The 20,887-nt window shown below is 43.6% G+C and overlaps 1 protein-coding gene across 1 annotated transcript; it reads left to right on the plus strand.

The window, feature by feature from the left end:
• Positions 1-1,307: 1,307 nt before the first annotated feature.
• Positions 1,308-19,418, plus strand: pfkmb (phosphofructokinase, muscle b). Its single transcript, XM_065001824.1, has 22 exons — positions 1,308-1,553; positions 7,823-7,896; positions 9,284-9,361; positions 9,802-9,991; positions 10,477-10,642; positions 10,738-10,782; positions 10,897-11,005; positions 11,169-11,264; positions 12,105-12,197; positions 12,381-12,506; positions 12,642-12,706; positions 12,806-12,869; positions 13,011-13,157; positions 13,356-13,426; positions 13,577-13,664; positions 13,848-14,000; positions 14,755-14,919; positions 15,034-15,095; positions 15,196-15,307; positions 15,444-15,543; positions 17,455-17,560; positions 17,868-19,418. The coding sequence occupies exons 1-22, from the start codon at positions 1,475-1,477 to the stop codon at positions 18,019-18,021; spliced, it is 2,343 nt and encodes a 780-aa protein (XP_064857896.1). The 5' UTR covers positions 1,308-1,474; the 3' UTR covers positions 18,022-19,418.
• Positions 19,419-20,887: the final 1,469 nt, after the last annotated feature.

Below are 20,887 nucleotides of genomic sequence, written 5' to 3' on the forward strand. Positions count from 1 at the left end.
TGAGTTACTCCTCCCTCATTGCTAGTTAACACAATAGACACACATCTCAGATCAGATCTGTTTCCCACCAACTGACCCACTGAGACCCTAACAGCACATGAATAATCAAACAGTTATGAAACATTCTGGAGCGTGCACACAGACTCACAAATACATACACACACACACACACACACAGTGGGGTAATGTGTCTACTTTCTATGGTAACGAATGAGGTGGAGGGTGTGAACCACTGAGACAGACAGACAAGATAATGACTGGCTTGACACTCACAGATAGGGTGTGTGACGATATTAAACACATACACCGTCTTCAAAAACAAAGCAATGGTTTTAGAAAACTAGTTTGGAAGTGGGAACAGTCAAAAGAAATGCTAGATAGATTTGTTGGCGGTAGAGAAGGCATATCGGGTGTATCGGGACTCAGGAAAAGACCCAGATGCAGACATAGGAGGCAGATAGTTCGAATTGCAGGCAAAAGGCAGGTTGAGGGCAGGCAGAGGTTTGCAATCCAGGAGAGTCAGGCAGGTACAGGACGACAGGCAGACTCAGAACTGAAAGTTTAAAAACAAAAACTTGAGAAACAGAAAACGCAGGCATAAATACACAGGGAATAATAGGGGAAAAGGGGAGACACCTGGTGGGGGGTGAAGACAACCACAAGACAGGTGAGACAGATCAGGGTGTGAAAGGGTGAGATACTTCGTTGATTCTTCCAGTACATAGCAACATCTGATGTAATGCATTTGTCATGGCATTAGCAATCTAGTTAGTTAGCAATTAGGAAAATTAGAAGACTAAATGACGTCTATTGTGGGAGTATTGTATTTATGCATGCATTTAGAATTAATTAAAGATTCTATTTCTACCTGCTGGAATGTTTTTACGAAAAGTTATCAAAAGACCAACAGTACATTTATGCTTCAATTGATAGGAGTTTGATTTGAGGGTACCCATGCATTCTCTCATACACTCCCGCACACTCTCAGTACAGTAACCTCTCAAGTTAATTCTCAACGAAGATCTCTATTCTTACAAACTCTCATCCATGCTGTGTATTGATAGGCTCGGTGTAGCCTTGGACAGCATATTCGGTGATTGCTGCCGACCAAGCTTATTTATTTGTATGAAGGCATAGGCTGTGACGGTGGTTAGTTTTATAATTAGTTTAGAGTGAAGAGAGGTGTGTGTGCGCGTTTGCACACAAGTGTATGTGCGAGTGATTAGGGGGTGTGTGTGTGTTCTCATCACGCGCATGCATCAGATTCCTGCCAAGCAGGGTGGTGGATAAACTGTGTCCCACTGTCCCATCCAGTCACTTTCCCAGTCAGCCAAGCAGGGAGAGTGAGGGGAGAGGAGAGAGAGACATTCTACTGCACTATACCATACACAGCAGGGCTACCAGGATCAAGGCTAATTATTATCTACTGTCTTTTCCTTCCTTCCCTTTTCTGGTCACAGGCAGTTCCAGGACCATGGCACACCCTAAAGACCACAGCAAGATGGGCATCGGCCGCTCCATCGCCGTGCTGACCTCTGGAGGCGATGCCCAGGGTGAGTGGGGCTGGGCGGACCAGGGTAGGTGGGTGCCAAGGGACTGTTCAGGGGAAGTACCAGTTACAGGGGCAGACAGTCCAAGGGAGGGCAGACAGTCCAAGGGAGGGCAGACAGCCCAGAGGATTGTTGGTAAGCAGCAGGTGGCTGAGCCGGGCCAGAGTTATATAGGTCTGTGGGAACAGTTCCCATGTGGGGGCAGCAAACAATGAGATATTACTTTATGTCAACAATTCCCATAATTCCCATTCATGCTCAGAGCTTGTCAATGAATTTGGAGTAGGGAAACAGTGGAGTGTAGTGAGGTAAAGTAAGAAGTGATTTATAAACATAATTTGTGTTGTCTGAAGTTATGGCTGGACTTTAAGGGTGTTGCATAGACTGACTGGACTACAGAAATGCATACATTTTGGTTGAAAGTCAGATGAGTCACAGCACATAGAACTAATAGAAAACATGCCTCTTATTTGTGTGGTTTGAAATTCAACTGTGTTGACATTTTGTTTTCAGTCACAGTTCCAGTCACACAGTTTGCCACAGCCACCACCACGGCCGAATAAACTGTAATGATTGTGGAGTTCTGACATTGAAAGTTCATATCGTGTTGGTGGCTGTGATATCACATTATTGAACATAGCTTCACATAGAGACCCCTTCTCTCGGTTGTCACTGAGATGTCTTATCACGCTCAAAAAGGGCAACGTGAAGTCTTCCATTGAAGGAGGTTGCCAGGGTCACCAAAGCATTTGCAGTGGGTGCCTCCCAATAATATCTCCTTCCTTTTGAAGTGTGCACTATTTCACTACTCCCCCCAAATGTAAAATTATTGGATTGGTGTAGGCATGGGTAGAGGGAGTTTCCGTATACCAATCATTTCCATTGAAATCGAGGAAGGGAAGTGAACATGCACATACTTTTGGAGAAAGGAAAGATTATTGGGATGCACCCAACAGTCTTCCCTCTGACCTTTAACTGGATGATAAATACCTCCCCTTTGACCTTTTGGGATGTCTGCCACTGACCCCACATGACCTTCTGATTGGAGCCTGTGTCAGGGAGCTGTCTGCCTGTCTGAACTTTACATCATTATGGAGCTGTCTGCCAACAACTAAGTAGCTCTAGTTGGCTAGCTGCTTTTCAGGGTTCTCTCTCTGTTCTCTCTTTTATTTCATATTTGTTTCTTTCTTGTTTTCTTCCCATATTCTGTACATACACCCTGGCTACTCTGTCCTTTAAATATTCACCCATATCTTTATGTTTCCCTCTATTTACCTCTCTTTCCCTCCCGCTGTCTCTCTTTCCCTCTCGTTCCTTCTCGTCTCTCTCTATTTTTTGAAGTGGTGCTAATTTTAGAGGCGTGACCTTTGTCATATGACATGGAGAGGAGGAGGAGGAGGAGGAAGAGGAGGAGATAAGTGGGCCGAACTATCCCTCCCTCATATCCCTCCTCAAACCTCTTTCTCCTCTTCCACCTAAACCTTTTTCTCCCTCCATCATGTTGAAAGGGGAGACACTCTTGGCACGTCAATACTATCCACATGTGTTGCCCTTTAGAGTGGAGCTGGTGTGTTGAGACAGTGAGCTAGTTACATTTCCTGTCTTCCCTGTCTGCCCTACCCACCTGGTCTGCCCTACCCACCCACCCTGTCTGCCCTACCATACCTGTCGTCTATGTCCACCCTACCCACCCTGTCTGCCCTACCCACCCACCCGATCTGCCCTACCCACCCACCCTGTCTGCCCTACCATACCTGTCGTCTCTGTCTGCCCTACCCACTCTGTCTGCCCTACCCACCCACCCTGTCTTCCCTACCCACCTGGTCTGCCCTACCCACCCACCCTGTCTGCCCTACCATACCTGTCGTCTCTGTCTGCCCTACCCACTCACCCGGTCTGCCCTTTCAGATCCCTGCTAGTTCACTGAAACAGGAGTGCTCTTCATTATTCCGCTATGCTATGCTATGCTATGTTTCCCCATCAGCCATACATCCTGACCATGTGAACTCACAAGAAAAATCTCTGGACCCTATTACATAATGATTATGATGAACTGGTTTATGTACACATTACAATTTTTTTGTTCTGCAAAATCACTAAAATGAGACAATGAATCTGTTAAAGGTCCAATGCAGCTGTTTTTTTTTATCTCAATATCAAATCATTTCTGGGTAACAATTAAGTACCTTACTGTGAAAACAGACATTTCCCCAGCAAGAATTTTGCTAGTACTGTCTGGAAGTGGTCTGAGTGGGGAGAGGAAAACAGAAAATTAACTGTTATTGGTTGCGTTCATAAATCCACTCTGGCTATCTACTCCGATTTCCGAGCACACTTGTCTGAGTGTGCCAGAACGCAGAATAATAGATTAATTTACGAACGCAGAATAATAGATTAATTTACGAACGTGCAACACCCGTTGAATATGACTTGTGTCAGTAAAAGTCGGCCTAAAAATGAATGAAATTGTTGCCAGCTGCACAGTTACAGTCACTAACACTCTAGATCAAATTAAAACCGCCTAACCAGCTCTTCTAGGGTGATTTAAAATAGTCTGAGTTTTCTCTCATTTGTGTCTGGAAGTAGCTAGCAAGCTAACCAACTTTAGCCAGTTAGCTTGGGTGCTTGACTGCCGCTGTGAGATCAGAACATTTGGATCAACCCAACTCCTCCGGCCAGAGCGTCCAGTGTGCGCTCTGAACGCGCCGAGGCTCTGAATTTCTGAAGGACCCAAAGCACACTCTGACACACTGGAGGCAATTTACAAACGCACCCATTGGCTGAGATGTTTGGAATTGTCTTTCATATTGGTATATTAACTCATTTACTTTGATGGTGATGTCACCATAGAAGGCCAAACTACATCCCACCAAAACTTGCTGAAATTTCAGGTCTATTCACACAGCTCTTACACTAAAAGGGCATTATCTTAATTTTCACAATTTCACAGTATTATTCCCAAATCATAAATATCTATAAAACACAGGAAAATCGAGTTTTTTACTGCACTGGGCCTGTAAGAATGAAGTGATACTGTGGAGAGATATACTATATTTACAAAAGTATGTGGACATCCCTTCAAATTAGTGGATTTGGCTATTTCAGCCACACCCGTTGCTGACAGGTGTATAAAATTGAGCACACAGCAATGCAATCTCCATATACAAACATTGGCAGTAGAATGGCCTTACTGAAAAGCTCAGTGACTTTCAATATGGCACCGGCATAGGATGCCATCTTTCAGTTTGTCAAATGTCTGGCCTGCTAGAGCTGCCCCGTATGTGCTGTTATTGTGAAGTGGAAACGCCTAGGAGCAACAACGACTTAGCCGCGAAGTGGTAGGCCACACAAGGTCACCCAGTGGGACCGCCGTGTGCTGAAGAATGTAGCTCGTAACATGTGTCTGTCCTCGGTTGTAACACTCACAACCCAGTTCTGCCTCTGGAGCAATGTCAGCACAAGAACTGTCCGTCGGGAGCTTCATGAAATGGGTTTCCATGGCCGAGCAGCTGCATACAAGCCTAAGATCGCAATGCCAAGTGTCGGCTGGAGTGGTGTAAAGCTTGCTGCCATTGGACTTTGGAGCAGTGGAAACACGTTCTCCGGAGTGATGAATCACACTTCACCCTCTGGCAGTCCAACGGACTAATCTGGGCTTGGCAGATGCCAGGAGAACGCTACTTTCCAACTGTAAAGTTTGGTGGAGAAGGATTAATTAGCTGGTGCTGTTTTTCATTGTTCAGGTTAGGTCCCTTAGTTCCAGTGAAAGGAAATCTTAATGCTACAGCATACAATGACATTCTAGATGATTATGTGCTTCCAACTTTGTGTCAACAGTTTGGGGAAGGCACTTTCCTGTTTCAGCATGACACTTCCCCTGTGCATAAAACGAGTTCAATACAGAAATGGTTTGTCAAGATCAGTGTGGAAGAACTTGATTGGCCTGCACAAAGCCCTGACCTCAACCCCATTGAACACCTTTGGGATGAATTGGAACACCGACTGCGAGCCAGGCCTAATCGCCCAACATCAGTGTCCTGCCTCACTAATGCTCTTGTGGCTGAATGGAAGCAAGTCCCTGCAGCAATGTTCCAACATCTAGTGGAAAGCCTTCCCAGAAGACTGGAGGCTGTTATAGCAGCAAAGGGGAACCAACTTCATTATAATGCCCATGATTTTGGAATGAGATGTTCGCTGAGCACTTGTCCACATACTTTTGGTCATATATTGTAGTTTCTAACGGGCATACAAGCCATTGTGATGGTTTACCTTAACCTTCGTCTGGGGTTCTGACCTGTTATGATGAAGTGTAAGTACACTGAACAAATGTCTCTCAAATGTTGTGCACAAATGTGTTTACATTCCTGATAGGGAGCATTTCTCCTTTGCCAGATAATCCATCCACCTGACAGGTGTGGCACATCAAGAAGCTGATTAAACAGCATAATCATTACACTTATGAACCTTGTGCTTGGGACCATAAAAAAGCCACTTTAGAATGTGCAGTTGTGTCACACAACAATGCCACAGATTCCTCAAGTTGAGGGAGCGTGCAATTGGCATGCTGACTACACGAATGTCCACTACCATAAGCCACCTCCATTGTCATTTTAGAGAATTTGGCAGTACGTCCAACCAGCCTCACAACAGCAGACCACATATGTAACCATGCCAGCCCAGGACCTCCACATCCGGCTTCTTCACCAGCGAGATCGTCTGAGATCAGCTACCCGAACACCTGATGAAACTGTGGGTTTACACAATCGAAGAATTTCTGCACAAACTGTCAGAAACAGTCAAAGGGAAGCTTATCTGCGTGCTCGTTGTCCTAACCAGGGTCTTGACCTGAGGGTGAGCGGTTTGCTGATGTCAACGTTGTGAACAGAGTGCCCCATGGTGGCGGTGGGGTTATGATATGGGCAGGCATAAGCTACGGACAACAAACACAATTGCAATTGCACAAACGAAGGCAATTTGAATGCAGAGAGATAACGTGAGGAGATCCTGAGGCCCATTTCATGCTATTAAGCTGCTGCTATCACCTCATGTTTCAGCATGATAATGCATGGCCATGTCGCAAGGATCTGTACACAATTACTTTGAGCTGAAAATGTCACAGTTCTTCCATGGCCTGCATACTCACCAGACATGTCACCCACTGAGCATGTTTGGGATGCTCTGGATCGATGTGTACGGCAGCGTGTTCCAGTTCCCGCCAATATCCAGCAACTTCACACAGCCATTGAAGAGGAGTGTGACAACATTCCACAGGTCACAATCAACAGCCTGATCAACGCCATGCGAAGGAGATGTTTCACACTGCAGGAGGCAAATTGTGGTCACAAGAGATACTGACTGGTTTTCTGATCCACACCCCTACCTTTTTTTAAGGTATCTGTGACCAACAGATGCATATCTGTTTTCCCAGTCATGTGAAATAAATCTTGAAATTGTTGTATGTAGCCCGTTTAGCTTCCATCTAAACCAGTCACTCAGGGAGGGACTAATGTGGAGTTAAAGATAAAGATTCAAATATAAATAGTGACACAAGAAATAAATACACAGTGAATAACAATAACAAGTAAAAAATAAAATGGCTATATACAGGGAGTACCAGTACAGAGTTGATGTGCAGGGGTACGAGGTAACTGAGCTGTTGCAGCAGCGTGTGAAAGTGTGTGTGAGTGTGTGGCGTCTCTATGCATGTGTGTGCATGTTATTAGTGTGTGTGTGTCTGTTGGGCAGTCTGTTTGTAAGTATGTGTGAGTGTGTGGTTAGAGTCCAGTGTGTATGCATAGAGTCAGTGCAAGACAGTTAGTTAATACAAAAAGGGTCAATGCAGGTAGTCTAGGTAGCCATTTGATTCATTATTTAGCAGTCTTGTTCAGCAGTCTTCTAGCTTGGGGGAAGAAGCTGTTCAGAGTCCTGTTGGTTCCAGACTTGGGACACTGGTACCACTTGTCATGCAGTAGCAGAAAGAGTCTAGGGTCTTCCTCTGACACCGCTTGGTATAGAGGTCCTGGATGGCAGGGAGCTAAGCCCCACCCTCTGTAGCGGCTTGCGGTCGAGTGCCCTGCAGTTGTGGAACCAAGCGGTGATTCAGCCAGTCAAGTTGTCTGCATCCCCTATATAATCATTCATATGTCAAGTTTGTAGCACACAGCATGCCAACTTAATCATAGCAGCTACACTGTGTTGTGTGTCATAGTTCAAAACCACCTGTGCAGGTGGGACTGTGTCAGTGATGTTCTAACAGCCACTCTGTGCTGCAGGTATGAATGCTGCTGTGAGGGCCACAGTCAGAGTGGGCATCTACACTGGGGCCAAAGTCTACTTCGTTCATGAGGTTAGTACCTGACTTGTATCCCCCCCATCTCATCAACCATTTTATGTTTCCCATTAGCCCAGAACTGTTACTGTTCCCTATTTCTGATTATTATAGTCTACAGCAATCAAGGCATTCTTAGTCGATCACCAATCATTTCTGTAGAAAAGCCAACAATATAAAGGGATTTTTTTTTGTATTTATTTTTTTGAGCTCTTGGCGGTAGGTGCACTTGATTCAGAAGCCCTGCGCACCGGATAGGCAAAGTGTTCCCATTTTCAACCATTTCATTCAAACTCAGCTTACCCGGCAGACAGAGAGATCTGTGGCTTAATCAGTGTGGCTACTGTGCTGGCCAATCTTATAGCTCAAATTACAGTGCCTACAGCTTCCACGATGCAGTCCATCACAAAGTTTGATACTAGCCTACTTGAAATTTTCTTAACTTTTAAAACCATGACCAGAGAGAAACTGTCAAAGACTACAGCAAAGAGCTGCTGTTTTTATGAGTGAATTCATGTCAAAGTTTTTATTCAGCACTGTCAATACTGTTTTTATTCAACATTACTACAAAACGTAAAATTTGTGGAAAACTGTCTAGACTTCTGGCTTCAAATAAGTATGATATGTTATGTTTGGTATGGTTACATTAGACAGATGGTTACTCAAGTCAAAAGTGAAAGTAGGGTAGCTGGAAAGGTGTATAATGCGAACGTCTAGCAACCCGAAGGTTGTGAGTTTGAATCTCATCACGGTAATTTTAGCATTTTAGCTAATTAGCAACTTTTTAACTACTTACTACTTTTTAGCTACTTTGTAACTACTTAGCTAAGCCTTCCCCTAACCTTAACCCTTTTAGCTAACCCTTCACTTATCCACATCTTTAACCCTTTAAGCTAACTCCTAAACTTAACCCTAACCCTAGCCTATCTAACATTAGCTAGCTAGCTAACATTAGCCACCTAGCTAGAATTTGTAACATATCATACGTTTTGCAAATGTGTAACATATAGTACGTTTTTCAAATTTGTAACATATTGTATGATGTGTAAATTCGGAATATATGGTATGAATTGTAATTCATAACATATCATCCGAAATAGGTGATGGACATCCACAAATGAATACACACCATACGAAATGTAACATATCTTACTAAATGGAGTGTCTTGGATGTACGTATAGAATAAATCAAAATCCATGATTAGAGGGGACAGGATGTAAACCAACAGAGCTACGGACAGCAAGGCCTGGATTTGTGAAAGGTGATCTGGAATGAGCCTCTTACAACCTCATATTCCTTTTTCCTTGCCTGTTACCTTACCGTAATGGTCTGTCAGCTAAGCCACATCAGTTACCTTGGGTTCTCCCGTAACTGTGAGTGACAGGTTTGTGTGTTCGTCTCCAGGGTTACCAGGGTTTGGTGGATGGAGGTGACAATATCAAACCTGCCACCTGGGAGAGCGTGTCTATGATGCTGCAGCTGGTGAGCACACATACAGTATACACACACACACTTTATCCAATTACCTCCCCCCTCACTCTCCTTTAGTTTCTAACCAAATGTAACCTTTCAGTGAAAAGGGTGGGATCCATCCTCTGAAACATGAACTGGTCCTAGATCAGTGACCCTCTAGTCAGTAGGAGCTAGTCAAATGCCAGGGTTCACTGGATTTAATGGGCTTCAGAATGATAGGCTGGGGTTTCACCTCCCTCCTTTCCTCCTCTTCCCTTCCTCCTTCCCTCCCCCTTGGTCTCTCTCCTTCTTGCTCTCTCTCGCTCTCACACACACTATTCCTGAACCACAATCTCTCTCATCCCTCTCTGCCTATAGCCCACATCCTGTCCTTCTCTACTTCCTCCTCCATCTCTCCCTCTTATTTAGCCCAACTGAATGTGTTCTGTTGGCATGTTGTCTCGTCTCAGGGTGGCACTGTGATTGGCAGTGCCCGCTGTATGGACTTCAAAGAGAAGTGGGGGCGTCTGAAGGCCGCCTGCAACTTGGTCAAACTGGGCATCACCAACCTGTGTGTGATCGGTGGTGACGGTAGCTTGACTGGTGCTAACCAGTTCCGTACAGAGTGGAGTGAGCTGCTGGCTGACCTGATCAAACAGGGTGAGATACCTAGGCCACCAACAAGACTACATTACCCAGTACCCTTCACTCCAAAGCACCCAACTACCATAAAACATAATGTAACCCACTACACTTATGTAACCCTCCCAGTCACTTTTTAGATGAACCTAAGAGGGGGATTAGGTCATTATTCATTATGATCTTAAAGCCAAAAATGATCCTAGATCAGCACTACTACTCCAAGACAATTTCTGAATACAGGCCCAAGCATCTGTATGGTCTTTGAAATATCTGGCTCCTTACACTGTACTTTAATGCCTCCTTGTGGACCCAAGTCATATAAGCAAATTAATTTATCCAAAGCAACTTAGAATAGTGCTTGCATACAATTTGATATGTGTGGCCTCAGTGGGAATTGAACCCACAACCCCAGCATTGCAAGGGCCATGCTCTTGCAACTGAGCCACATAGAAGTATTGCATTAAATGTGAGAGCTGACTGCTAGTTTGTGTGTCCACCACCAGGTAAGATCACGGCGGAGGAGGCAAAGCGTTCTTCTCACCTCAACATCGTGGGCATGGTGGGCTCTATAGACAACGACTTCTGTGGCACTGACATGACCATTGGCACTGACTCCGCCCTGCACCGCATCATAGAGGTGGTGGACGCCATAACAACTACTGCACAGAGGTACACACACACACCAATATTAAGTCATTTGTAAGCATCAGTAAATCATGATTTTGGGGGGGATTCTTGTGTTTTTCACATATTTCTGTTGACAGTCACCAGAGGACCTTTATCCTGGAGGTGATGGGCAGACACTGCGGGTGAGTGCCTGACTGTGTGTGCATGCGTGTGCGTGCGTGTGTGTGTGCGTGCATCTGTGTGCACATGTGTCTGCGTGCTTGTGTATGTATTGACATTGCTGTCTGTCCTCACAGCTACCTGGCCCTGGTGACTGCTCTGGCCTGCGGTGCTGACTGGGTGTTCATCCCAGAGATGCCCCCAGAGGACAACTGGGAGGAGCATCTGTGCAAAAGACTGATTGCGGTACCACACCTCCTCTCCTGCTCCCTCTATCCCCCCATTCTTCTATCCCTTCTCCACCTCTTCTGATTGACCCTCTCTATCTCTTTGTCCCTCTCCCTGGTTTTCTCTCTCTTCCTCATATAATAACACACAAAACAACGTTCTCTCTCCGTCTCCCTCTCAGCAAAGGGAGCGTGGTTCTCGTCTGAACGTCATCATCATGGCAGAGGGAGCCCAGGACCGTAAGCAAAAACCCATCACCTGTGACCAAGTCAAAAATGTGAGCGATGGCATTACACAGTCAATAGAATTTGTCCCTAACCACTGAAACAGTGTCCCAAACGGCACCCTATTCCGCCAGTCCGATATGTTCGCTGGTCACCATAGCATCTCCCACCTGTAGCACACGCTCCAGCAGGTATATCTCTCTAGTCACCCCCAAAACCAATTCTTTCTTTGGCTGCCTCTCCTTCCAGTTCTCTGCTGCCAATGACTGGAACGAACTTCAAAAATCTCTGAAACTGGAAACACTTATCTCCCTCACTAGCTTTAAGCACCAACTGTCAGAGCATCTTACAGATTACTGCACCTGTACATAGCCCACCTATAATTTAGCCCAAACAACTACCTCTTTCCCAACTGTATTTAATTAATTAATTTATTTTGCTCCTTTGCACCCCATTATTTTTATTTCTACTTTGCACATTCTTCCATTGCAAAACTACCATTCCAGTGTTTTATTGTGCTATATTGTATTTACTTTGCCACCATGGCCTTTTTTGCCTTTACCTCCCTTCTCACCTCATTTTTGCTCACATTGTATATAGACTTGTTTATACTGTATTATTGACTGTATGTTTGTTTTACTCCATGTGTAACTTTGTGTCGTTGTATCTGTCGAACTGCTTTGCTTTATCTTGGCCAGGTCGCAATTGTAAATGAGAACTTGTTCTCAACTTGCCTACCTGGTTAAATAAAGGTGAAATAAATAAATAAAAATGTTTCATCCCCCTAATGGTAAAGGTTATAAGGGGCTAGGGTAATATCACCTTTGATCAATCATCTAGCTCTGATCTGACAGAGGACTGATGCTGTAATCTCTCTGTGTCACTCTGTACAGCTGGTATCCAAGAAACTTGGCTTCGACACCCGTTCTACCGTCCTGGGACACGTACAGAGAGGTGGCACCCCCTCTGCTTTCGACAGGATCCTGGTAATCCATCTGTCTGTCACCACTTTGTGTCTGTCAATCCGTCTGTCTGTGCCGGTATCGTTTTTACTCTGTTGTCCACTCTTTCTTGACCTTCAGGGTCATTTACATAGCACCTATAATATAATGGTATGATAATCGATCCTTTGTTCATTCATTCATTCATTCTCTCCCTCCGTCCCCCAGGGTAGCAGGATGGGTGTGGAGGCTGTGATGGCTCTGTTGGAGGCCACCCCAGAAACTCCAGCCTGTGTTGTCAGTCTTTCTGGGAACATGGCCATCCGGCTGCCGCTCATGGAGTGTGTCCAAGTTGTGAGTTATACACCTATGCCAAATCAAACTGCATTATTTCCTCTCTTATTGCTGAGAAAGCACATTATCGACATCGTCTTTTAAAAGGTCTTCCTCTCTCTATTGTCCCCCCCCCTCTCTCACTCACTCTCTCAGACTAAAGATGTGACTGTAGCCATGGCTGAGGGGAGATTTGAAGATGCTGTGAATCTCAGGGGAAAGTGAGCCTTTATTTTGCCTATTTTCTTTCCTTCCATGGCTGGCTTGTCATTTGGACTAAGTACTGAGATGAAAACCATTGGTCATTTTCTTGTTTGTAGGAGCTTTCAGAATAACTGGAACACATACAAAATGCTGGCTCACGTGAACCCCCCAGAAGTGAAGGTGAGTAACTGTATCATTTTCATCAGGTTCTTTTTCTTGCTATCTTGGTCTGATATTTGGGCAACCTGTTTGCACATTTGAAGGCATTATAAGGTTGCACCCAAAATACATCCTCTCTCTGTCTTGTTCTCCCCCTCTCAGAGCAACATCAATATTGCCATTGTAAATGTGGGCGCCCCCTGTGCTGGGATGAATGCAGCAGTGCGTTCAGCTGTCAGGACTGGTCTCATCCAGGGACACCAGATGCTGGCTATACACGATGGCTTTGATGGCCTGGCTAACGGACAGGTGGGACATTCCACCAGGAAATATGCCCCTGAGGATTTCTTGTAGTGGACAACTTGTATGTTATTTGACATCTGATCAGATGAATGGCACCATCAGGAACATCAGTTCATTGCCAAGTTGAGCTCCACCTGCACAGATCAACACAAATAACACACACACACACACACACCATACTAATCTCTCTTTCCTCTTCCTCAGATTGAGCCTATCACTTGGGCTCAAGTGGGTGGATGGACTGGGAAGGGAGGGTCCAATCTCGGTACCAAGAGGTGAGACATCTCCACAGAGCACACGCACCAATGCTTAGGGCCAGGGAAAGCTCACAGTTGTTTGTTTAGGAGGAACCCAGGGTCTTACTTAGAACAACAGAAACCTCTATTGACAATTAACTTTCAATGTTTCTCCTCTCTGGTGTGTAGAAACCTGCCAGGTAAAAACATTGAGAAAATCAGCCTGAACATTGCCAAGTTCAACATTCATTCTCTGATCATCATTGGAGGCTTTGAGGTGAGGATCGAGGGGTTGGATCAGAGAGTATTCGGATGGTTCACTTGTCCACTGTCCAATCATTATTGATTGAACATATTCATTGAACATAAGCACAACAGTTGTAAAACGAGTATCATGAATATTGTCTTGTCTGTTGATGCCTAGTCCAGATATACATGGTATTGTGTGTCTCCTTGTCAGGCGTTTCTGGGTGGTCTGGAGCTGGTAACAGCCAGGGAGAAGTACGAGGAGCTGTGTATCCCCATGGTGGTCATTCCCGCCACCGTCTCCAACAATGTTCCCGGATCAGACTTCAGCATCGGCGCTGACACCGCCCTCAACACCATCACCACGGTAAGACAAACACACATGCTGTACCCCAGACACACACACACATTTTAAATACTCTATTTGAATCCACAAATGACATTAAAGTCGAGAAGGATTCAAACATTTCAAAGGACAAAGATATCTGGATGGATATAAAAAGCACCTTCTCCATACAGCAAGGCTGCCCATGACCGCTGACACAGAGCATTACCTTGTTAGCTACTTTGCCTTTGTCCTATGCAAGCCTGCATTCTGAAGGCCACGTACAGTCAGCCTATGTACATGGGCGAGACTCCCAGATATCAGCACCACAAGTTTGCACTGATAACTAAGGCTGTTCAGGCGTGACACATGGAGATGGTATTTCAGCAACTTAGCAACAAAAGGTCTGCTCCATGTAGGAGTCAAAAGAGCAACCCACATCCAAAATATGCACCTCCCTCCAGCCTTCCCCACAACAACAATATCTGGCATATTTAGGATACAAGAAAACACCTCATTATCAAACTTGCCTCCTCTGACAGGAGAAAGTTTGTGGGGGACACACACTTTAGTCATTTAGCTGACACTCTTATCCAGAGCAATTAGGGTTAAGTGCCTTTCTCAAGGACACATCAACAGATATTTAACAAGTCGCTCTGGGATTCAAACCAGTGACCTTTTTGTTACTAGCCCAACACTCTTAACTGCTATGCTAGCTGCTAGGCTACCTGCCTAACATATGACAATACCCAGACACACATCCCTCCTCATACTAGCCTTTCTTTCTTTCTGTCAGACTTGCGACAGGATCAAGCAGTCTGCTGCTGGCACCAAGAGGAGAGTGTTCATCATTGAGACCATGGGAGGATACTGCGGCTACCTGGCAACCATGGCTGGCTTGTCATCTGGGGCTGACGCTGCCTACATTTATGAAGAGCCTTTCCATATCCATGACCTGGAGGTCAGGGGGCACACTGACAGAATAACAAATATGGATGGATTCTGTGTTATATTTCAAGCACAAAAAATGGGGACATTGGGATGTTGAATCATCTGTTGTATTGTTTTGTTGCAGCTGAACGTGGTGCATCTGATAGAAAAGATGAAGACCTCAGTGAAGAGAGGTCTCATTCTCAGGTAGATGTGCTCTCCTCAAAAACACATCCTGTCTGATATCCCTCAGACATTATCGTTCTCTTGTTTCTCTTGTTACTGCAAATCCTCCTCCTGCCCACAGGAACTCTAATGCCAACGACAACTACACCACACAGTTCCTCTACAACCTGTACTCAGAGGAGGGCAAGGGCACGTTCGACTGCAGGATGAACATCCTGGGACACATGCAACAGGTCTGATGGACACTTCTTCTAACTGTTTAATGGGCTCAACTCTAAACCTGTGGTAATATAAGGAACCAATTCATCTATATATTCATATGGAAATACATCTCTCTAACCATCTCTCTCTCTCTTTGCTCACGACCAGGGTGGAACCCCCACTCCCTTCGACAGGAATTTTGGCACCAAGATGGGAGCCAAGTCTGTCCTGTGGCTGACTGACAAGCTGAAGGAGTGCTACAGACACGGTGAGGATCATTTGGTATTTTATTAGGATCCCCACCGCAAAATCAGCAGCTACTCTTCCTTGGGTCAACACAAAACATGAAACATGACATAATACAGAACACTAATAGACAAGAACAGCTCAAGGACATAACTACATCAATTAAAAAAGAAAGGCACATGTGGCCTACATATCAATACCAAAACATACACAAACTATCTAGGTCAAATCGAGGAGAGGCGTTGTGCCGTGAGGTGTTGCTTTATCTGTTTTTTGAAACCAGGTTTGCTGTTTATTTGAGCAATATGAGATGAAACGGATTTCCATGCAATAATGGCTACATATAATACTGTACGCTTTCTTTAATTTGTTTTGGATTTGGGGGACTGTGAAAAGACCCCTTGTGGCATGTCTGGTGGGGTGAGTGTGTGTGTCAGCTGTGTGTATGCTGACTATGCAAACCATTTGGGATTTTCAACACATTCATGTTTCTTATAAAAAGAAAAAGTGATGCAGTCAGTCTCTCCTCAACTCATAGCCAAGAAATATTGGCATGCATAGTATTTATATCAGCCCTCTGATTACAATGAAGAGCAAGACGTGCCACTCTGTTCTGGGCCAGCTGCAGCTTAACTAGGTCTTTCCATGCAGCACTCGACCACACAACTGGACAATAATCAATATAAGACAAAACTAGAGCCTGCATCTCCCCATCTTTACAACCATTGAATCTATATGTTTTGACCATGACCATTTACAATCTAAGGTAACGCCAAGTAATTTAGTCTCCTCAACTTGTTCAACAGACACACCATTTGTAACCCAATTCAGCTGAGGTCTAGAATTTAGGAAATGCTTTGTACAAAATACAATGCTGTTAATTTTAGAGATGTTCAGGACCAGTTTATAACTGGCCACCCATTTCAAAACATAATGCAACTCTTTGTTAAGGTTTCAGTGACTTCATTAGCTGTGGTTGCTGATGCGTATATGGTTGAATCAGCATCATACATGGACACACATGCTTTGTTTAATGCCAGTGGTAGGTCATTGGTAAAAAAATTGAAAAAGGTAGAGGGCCGAGAGAGCTGCCCTGCAGTACACCACCCTTTACGTGTTTGACATTAGAGAAGCTTCCATTAAAGAAAACCCTTTGAGTTCTATTAGATATATAGCTCTGAATCCACGAAAAGGCAGAGGTTGAAAAGCCATAACACACACGTTTTTTCAACAACAGGTTATGGTCAATAATATCAAAGGCTCCACTGAAATCCTCCACAATCCTCTCATTATCAATTTCTTTCAATCAATCATCAGTCATTTGTGTCAGTGCAGTACTTGTTGAGGGCCTTCTTTATAAGCATGCTGAAAGTCTGTTGGTAATTTGTTTACAGATAGCATTGTATTTGTTCAAACACAATTATTTCCAACAGTTTGCTAAGAGCTGGCAGCAAGCTTATAGGTCCACTTTACCACTCTTGGGTAGAGGAATTAATTTGGACAAATACTTTCCTCTAGGCTCAGATTAAAGATATGACAGATAGGAGTGGCTATAGAGTCAGCTACCATCCTCAGAAGCTATCCATCTTTTTTTATTTTTTTATTTAACCTTTATTTAACCAGGAAGGGCTCATTGAGATTTAAAATCTCTTTTTCAAGAGCGTCCTGGCCAAAAAGAGACGCAAAGGGACACAAAGAGGGCAAATCCTCCTCCTGCCCACAGGAACTCTAATGCCAACGACAACTACACCACACAGTTCCTCTACAACCTGTACTACCCTTGGCCTGGTCCTAGATAGGTGTTTTATCCAACTCCTCTGACTATTGTTGTCCTGCTATAAGAGATGAGCTGGATAAAGCCCATACAGACAGGTCTAGGACCAGCCAGGCTACTGCTCTCCTATGTTGATGCTAGCTCTCTTTGTGTCCCCAGGTCGTATCTTTGCTAACACACCAGATTCTGCCTGTGTGCTGGGCATGAAAAGGCGATCCCTGATCTTCCAACCCCTGACTTCCCTCAAGGAAGACACTGACTTTGAGTAAGTCCTAATCCTCCCTCTGTTTCCACACCTCCTTCTCTTTCTCTCCTTCTCTCCTCTCTCTTGTTTGTGACTCTTCATCGTGTGTTCCACATTGAGTTCAGCTGTGTTTTAATGCTGAGCAGTGGTAGGTAAGTGCTGTTGTTTGTAAGTATGTGTCAGTCCAATCAGAACCATTGAACCAGCCCAGCTCTTCCTCTGTTTCCTGTTTTCTTTCTCTGATCCCACTCTTATTCTCCTCCTCCTTCACACTCCCCCCTTCTACCACCCTTTCCCCTCACTCCAACCTTCTCTCCTCCCTCCACAGGCACCGTATCCCAAAGACTGAGTGGTGGCTGAAGCTGAGGCCCATTCTGAAGATCCTGGCCAGGTATGAAGCTGTGAAAATAGACACCTCTGAGGTGGCTGCCATGGAGCACATCATCAAGAAGACAGGAGAAATCAAGGGGGGCAAAATTTAAACAAACCAAATAAACACACACAACCTCACATAAACACATACATACACACCCTTAGTCTTGCACCTAGACCCGCCTGCACCTATGAGAAGAAAGGAACCTGAGGATCTGTATTTTTCAACCATCTATTTCCTGTGTTTGAGGGGTGCAAAATCCATTTGTAACTTAAATCTGGCTGGATTGATTGCTTTCATTTTAGTCCTGTGACTCTTTCATACTCTTGCTTGTGTTTTGTCGTTTTTACCCGTTAACGTTACGACCGTGGAAATGTTTGTAATGACCTGTCAAACACATCCCGGCAATGGCTGAAAGGGGCTCAATGGAAAACATTGTATTTCCGTTGTATCTATAAGAACGCTAAACTTTGTCTGAGATTAAACGCATAGTCTCGACACTTGCATCACAAGAAAGAGAAGAAAGATAACGTTATTTGATGGGTGTACATTTGTGCGGCGCTGATCAAAGTTAGAATTGAATCGTTTTGAAATGTTTACAAAAGAGATGCTCTAAAATGAAAGCAATTTCCGAAAAGGAACACTCGGATTATAGTAATACTATGTCTGATCTCGCAAACGATGTAAAGTATGTATAGATAGGTGTCATCTATTCTAAGACATATTGAAATTTGACAATAAATGTAATACCTAAATTCCCACCAAAATCCCTGAACTCCATTATTTGTCCTTGCCAGTCAAATGTTTTATGTGCTATAATTCAGTCAATATATAATGGATACATTTTCTTCAAAAAGTTTGGAGTATCTTCATCCATTGTCCAACTGTTGCATTTATTGGAATCATTTTTAAAACCTTTTAACAATTTTGTTAGTAACTAGTAGTTAGTTGCTAGTAACAGTCAACCATTCAGTCAACTGATGGGTGTATCATATCAGTACAGTACTAGTGGTTATGAGGAAAATACTGTACATACAGTTTGTTGTGTGGAGCTTCGAACTATTCTACATCACAGAAGTCATTCTACATCATTCTGCAGCTGGCAACCCTTCAACAATACTGTGCAGATCTCTCTGCAAAGTCAGAGTCTACCACTTATCTGAAAACCACAGACACCCACAGTGTTCTGTTTCCTGTGTCTGGTGTATTGCCTTCTCCCCTGTTTGTATGGCAGAACAGTTTAGCACTGAATACTTCTTTCTTCCATTGAAACTGAACTAGAACATGTAATAAAACATTCTGTTTAGTTTTCTGGACTATTTAACATTTTACGTCATGAAAGATCATTTCGAAATTGACTAGGTTTATTGAAAATAAAAAATATTGAATGTTTAGTGATATGAGGGTATCAATGTATTGCAAAGAAAATGTAGCTCATTTTGTGGTGCTTTTTACAACAATAACTTCATTATCTTTTATTAAATTATGCCTAATAGGCTGACTAAGTACAGCCTGCCCCAATAATAAAGTTTTTATGCATTTAGTCATTTAACAAATACAAAATGTAAGGTGTGGCTAAAAAAAATGACTCAAGGCTTGACTGTACTACACTGATTGGAAAGAGAGTTGATGATGACTGACAGAAGAAATTAAAATTGTAAGTCGCTCTGGATAACAGCCTCTGCTAAATTACTAAATTGTAAAATGTCAAAATGTCGACCATGGCACCTACTGCAAGTTCCCCCGGTTTCTGTTGTATAAATCATGACAGCTTAACCATGACCATGACCATTTCCCTATTTACTCTTTCTCCCTTAGTTACAAATGTTACTGAGCGTACCAAAGGAGTGTGTGTACACAATAGGAGGCCCTCTTTGGGGGGAATTCAGGCCAGAGTTACACGCACCTAAATGGAAATGAATTCCTTTTTATACCTTTTCTTTCTAGGGGAGAGTGGGGTCTGTTGAGCCATTTTTTACATTCAGCATCACTCTGTCAAGGGAAATATGGTATTCTTTTTAACAAAGATATCTACATATATTTGAGGATGTTGTGTATCCCTGGAAATAATCCGAATTCATGTAAACATTACAGTTTTGAAAACATAGCTTGTCCAAAAAAAAGTGGTCTCTTGGCACAACTTACCCAGGGTAAATGGATCCTCAGGGCAGGGTGAGTTACGCCACCTACACATTTCTGTGCTGAATGAAATATTACCACTACCTTTTTAAAACTATCTTTATTTCCCAAACACTCTTCAACACAATCACAATCGCCATCTTTTAATCATTTTAAGCACATTTTAACACAGCACCAATGACATTATCTCTCCGCCCGAAACTAAAATCAAAATGGTGCATATAGCTATATCTGCAGTAACACCTAAAAAACACTGTACCTTTTTAAAGACTTTATCATGGGCCACGCCATGTTGTTACATCATATCCCAGAAATAATGCTTTGCATTACGCCTGGGAAGAAAACACTTACATTTGCTTAACTTACCCCAAGGTAAACATTTTGACTATATTAGCCCACACAACTACAAGGATGCACTTTCATGCTAGGTTTAGGACATTGAAGCATATAGAGACCCAAACTGTTAAAATGATCTACTTTGGTTTAGATACAAGCATCATGAAACCTCTAACACAATAGATTAATTTTACTCGGGCCTAACTTCCTTACCACTCTTCAGACTCCATGAAATTATGACCTCTTCCTAAATATTTGGTCAAATTATACATTTTGTGTATGGTTTGCTAGAAAAAAGGGTGGCTTAACATACCCCTTTGGCTCAATTTACCCCAGTCTCCCATATGCATATTCTGACCTTGAATTTAAAGGGAGGCTGAACTTCCTGATTTAGCCTCAGTTTCAATTCCCCTCATTAGGAAATGCAACTGAGAACGATTTGGGTTTTGGAGGCGTGCTTTGGTGTAGGTGTCTCTTGTGTGTGTGTTTGAATGTGGGAA

This window comes from Oncorhynchus nerka, linkage group LG15, assembly GCF_034236695.1.
Source record: "Oncorhynchus nerka isolate Pitt River linkage group LG15, Oner_Uvic_2.0, whole genome shotgun sequence".
Taxonomy (NCBI): domain Eukaryota; kingdom Metazoa; phylum Chordata; class Actinopteri; order Salmoniformes; family Salmonidae; genus Oncorhynchus; species Oncorhynchus nerka.

Coding starts and splice junctions, on each gene's coding strand:
- pfkmb (XM_065001824.1), top strand. CDS start 1,475: ATGGCACACCCTAAAGACCACAGCAAGATGGGCATCGGCCGCTCCATC. Junction 15,308..15,443: donor TCCTGGGACACATGCAACAG/GTCTGATGGACA, acceptor GCTCACGACCAG/GGTGGAACCCCCACTCCCTT. Junction 15,544..17,454: donor GAAGGAGTGCTACAGACACG/GTGAGGATCATT, acceptor TTGTGTCCCCAG/GTCGTATCTTTGCTAACACA.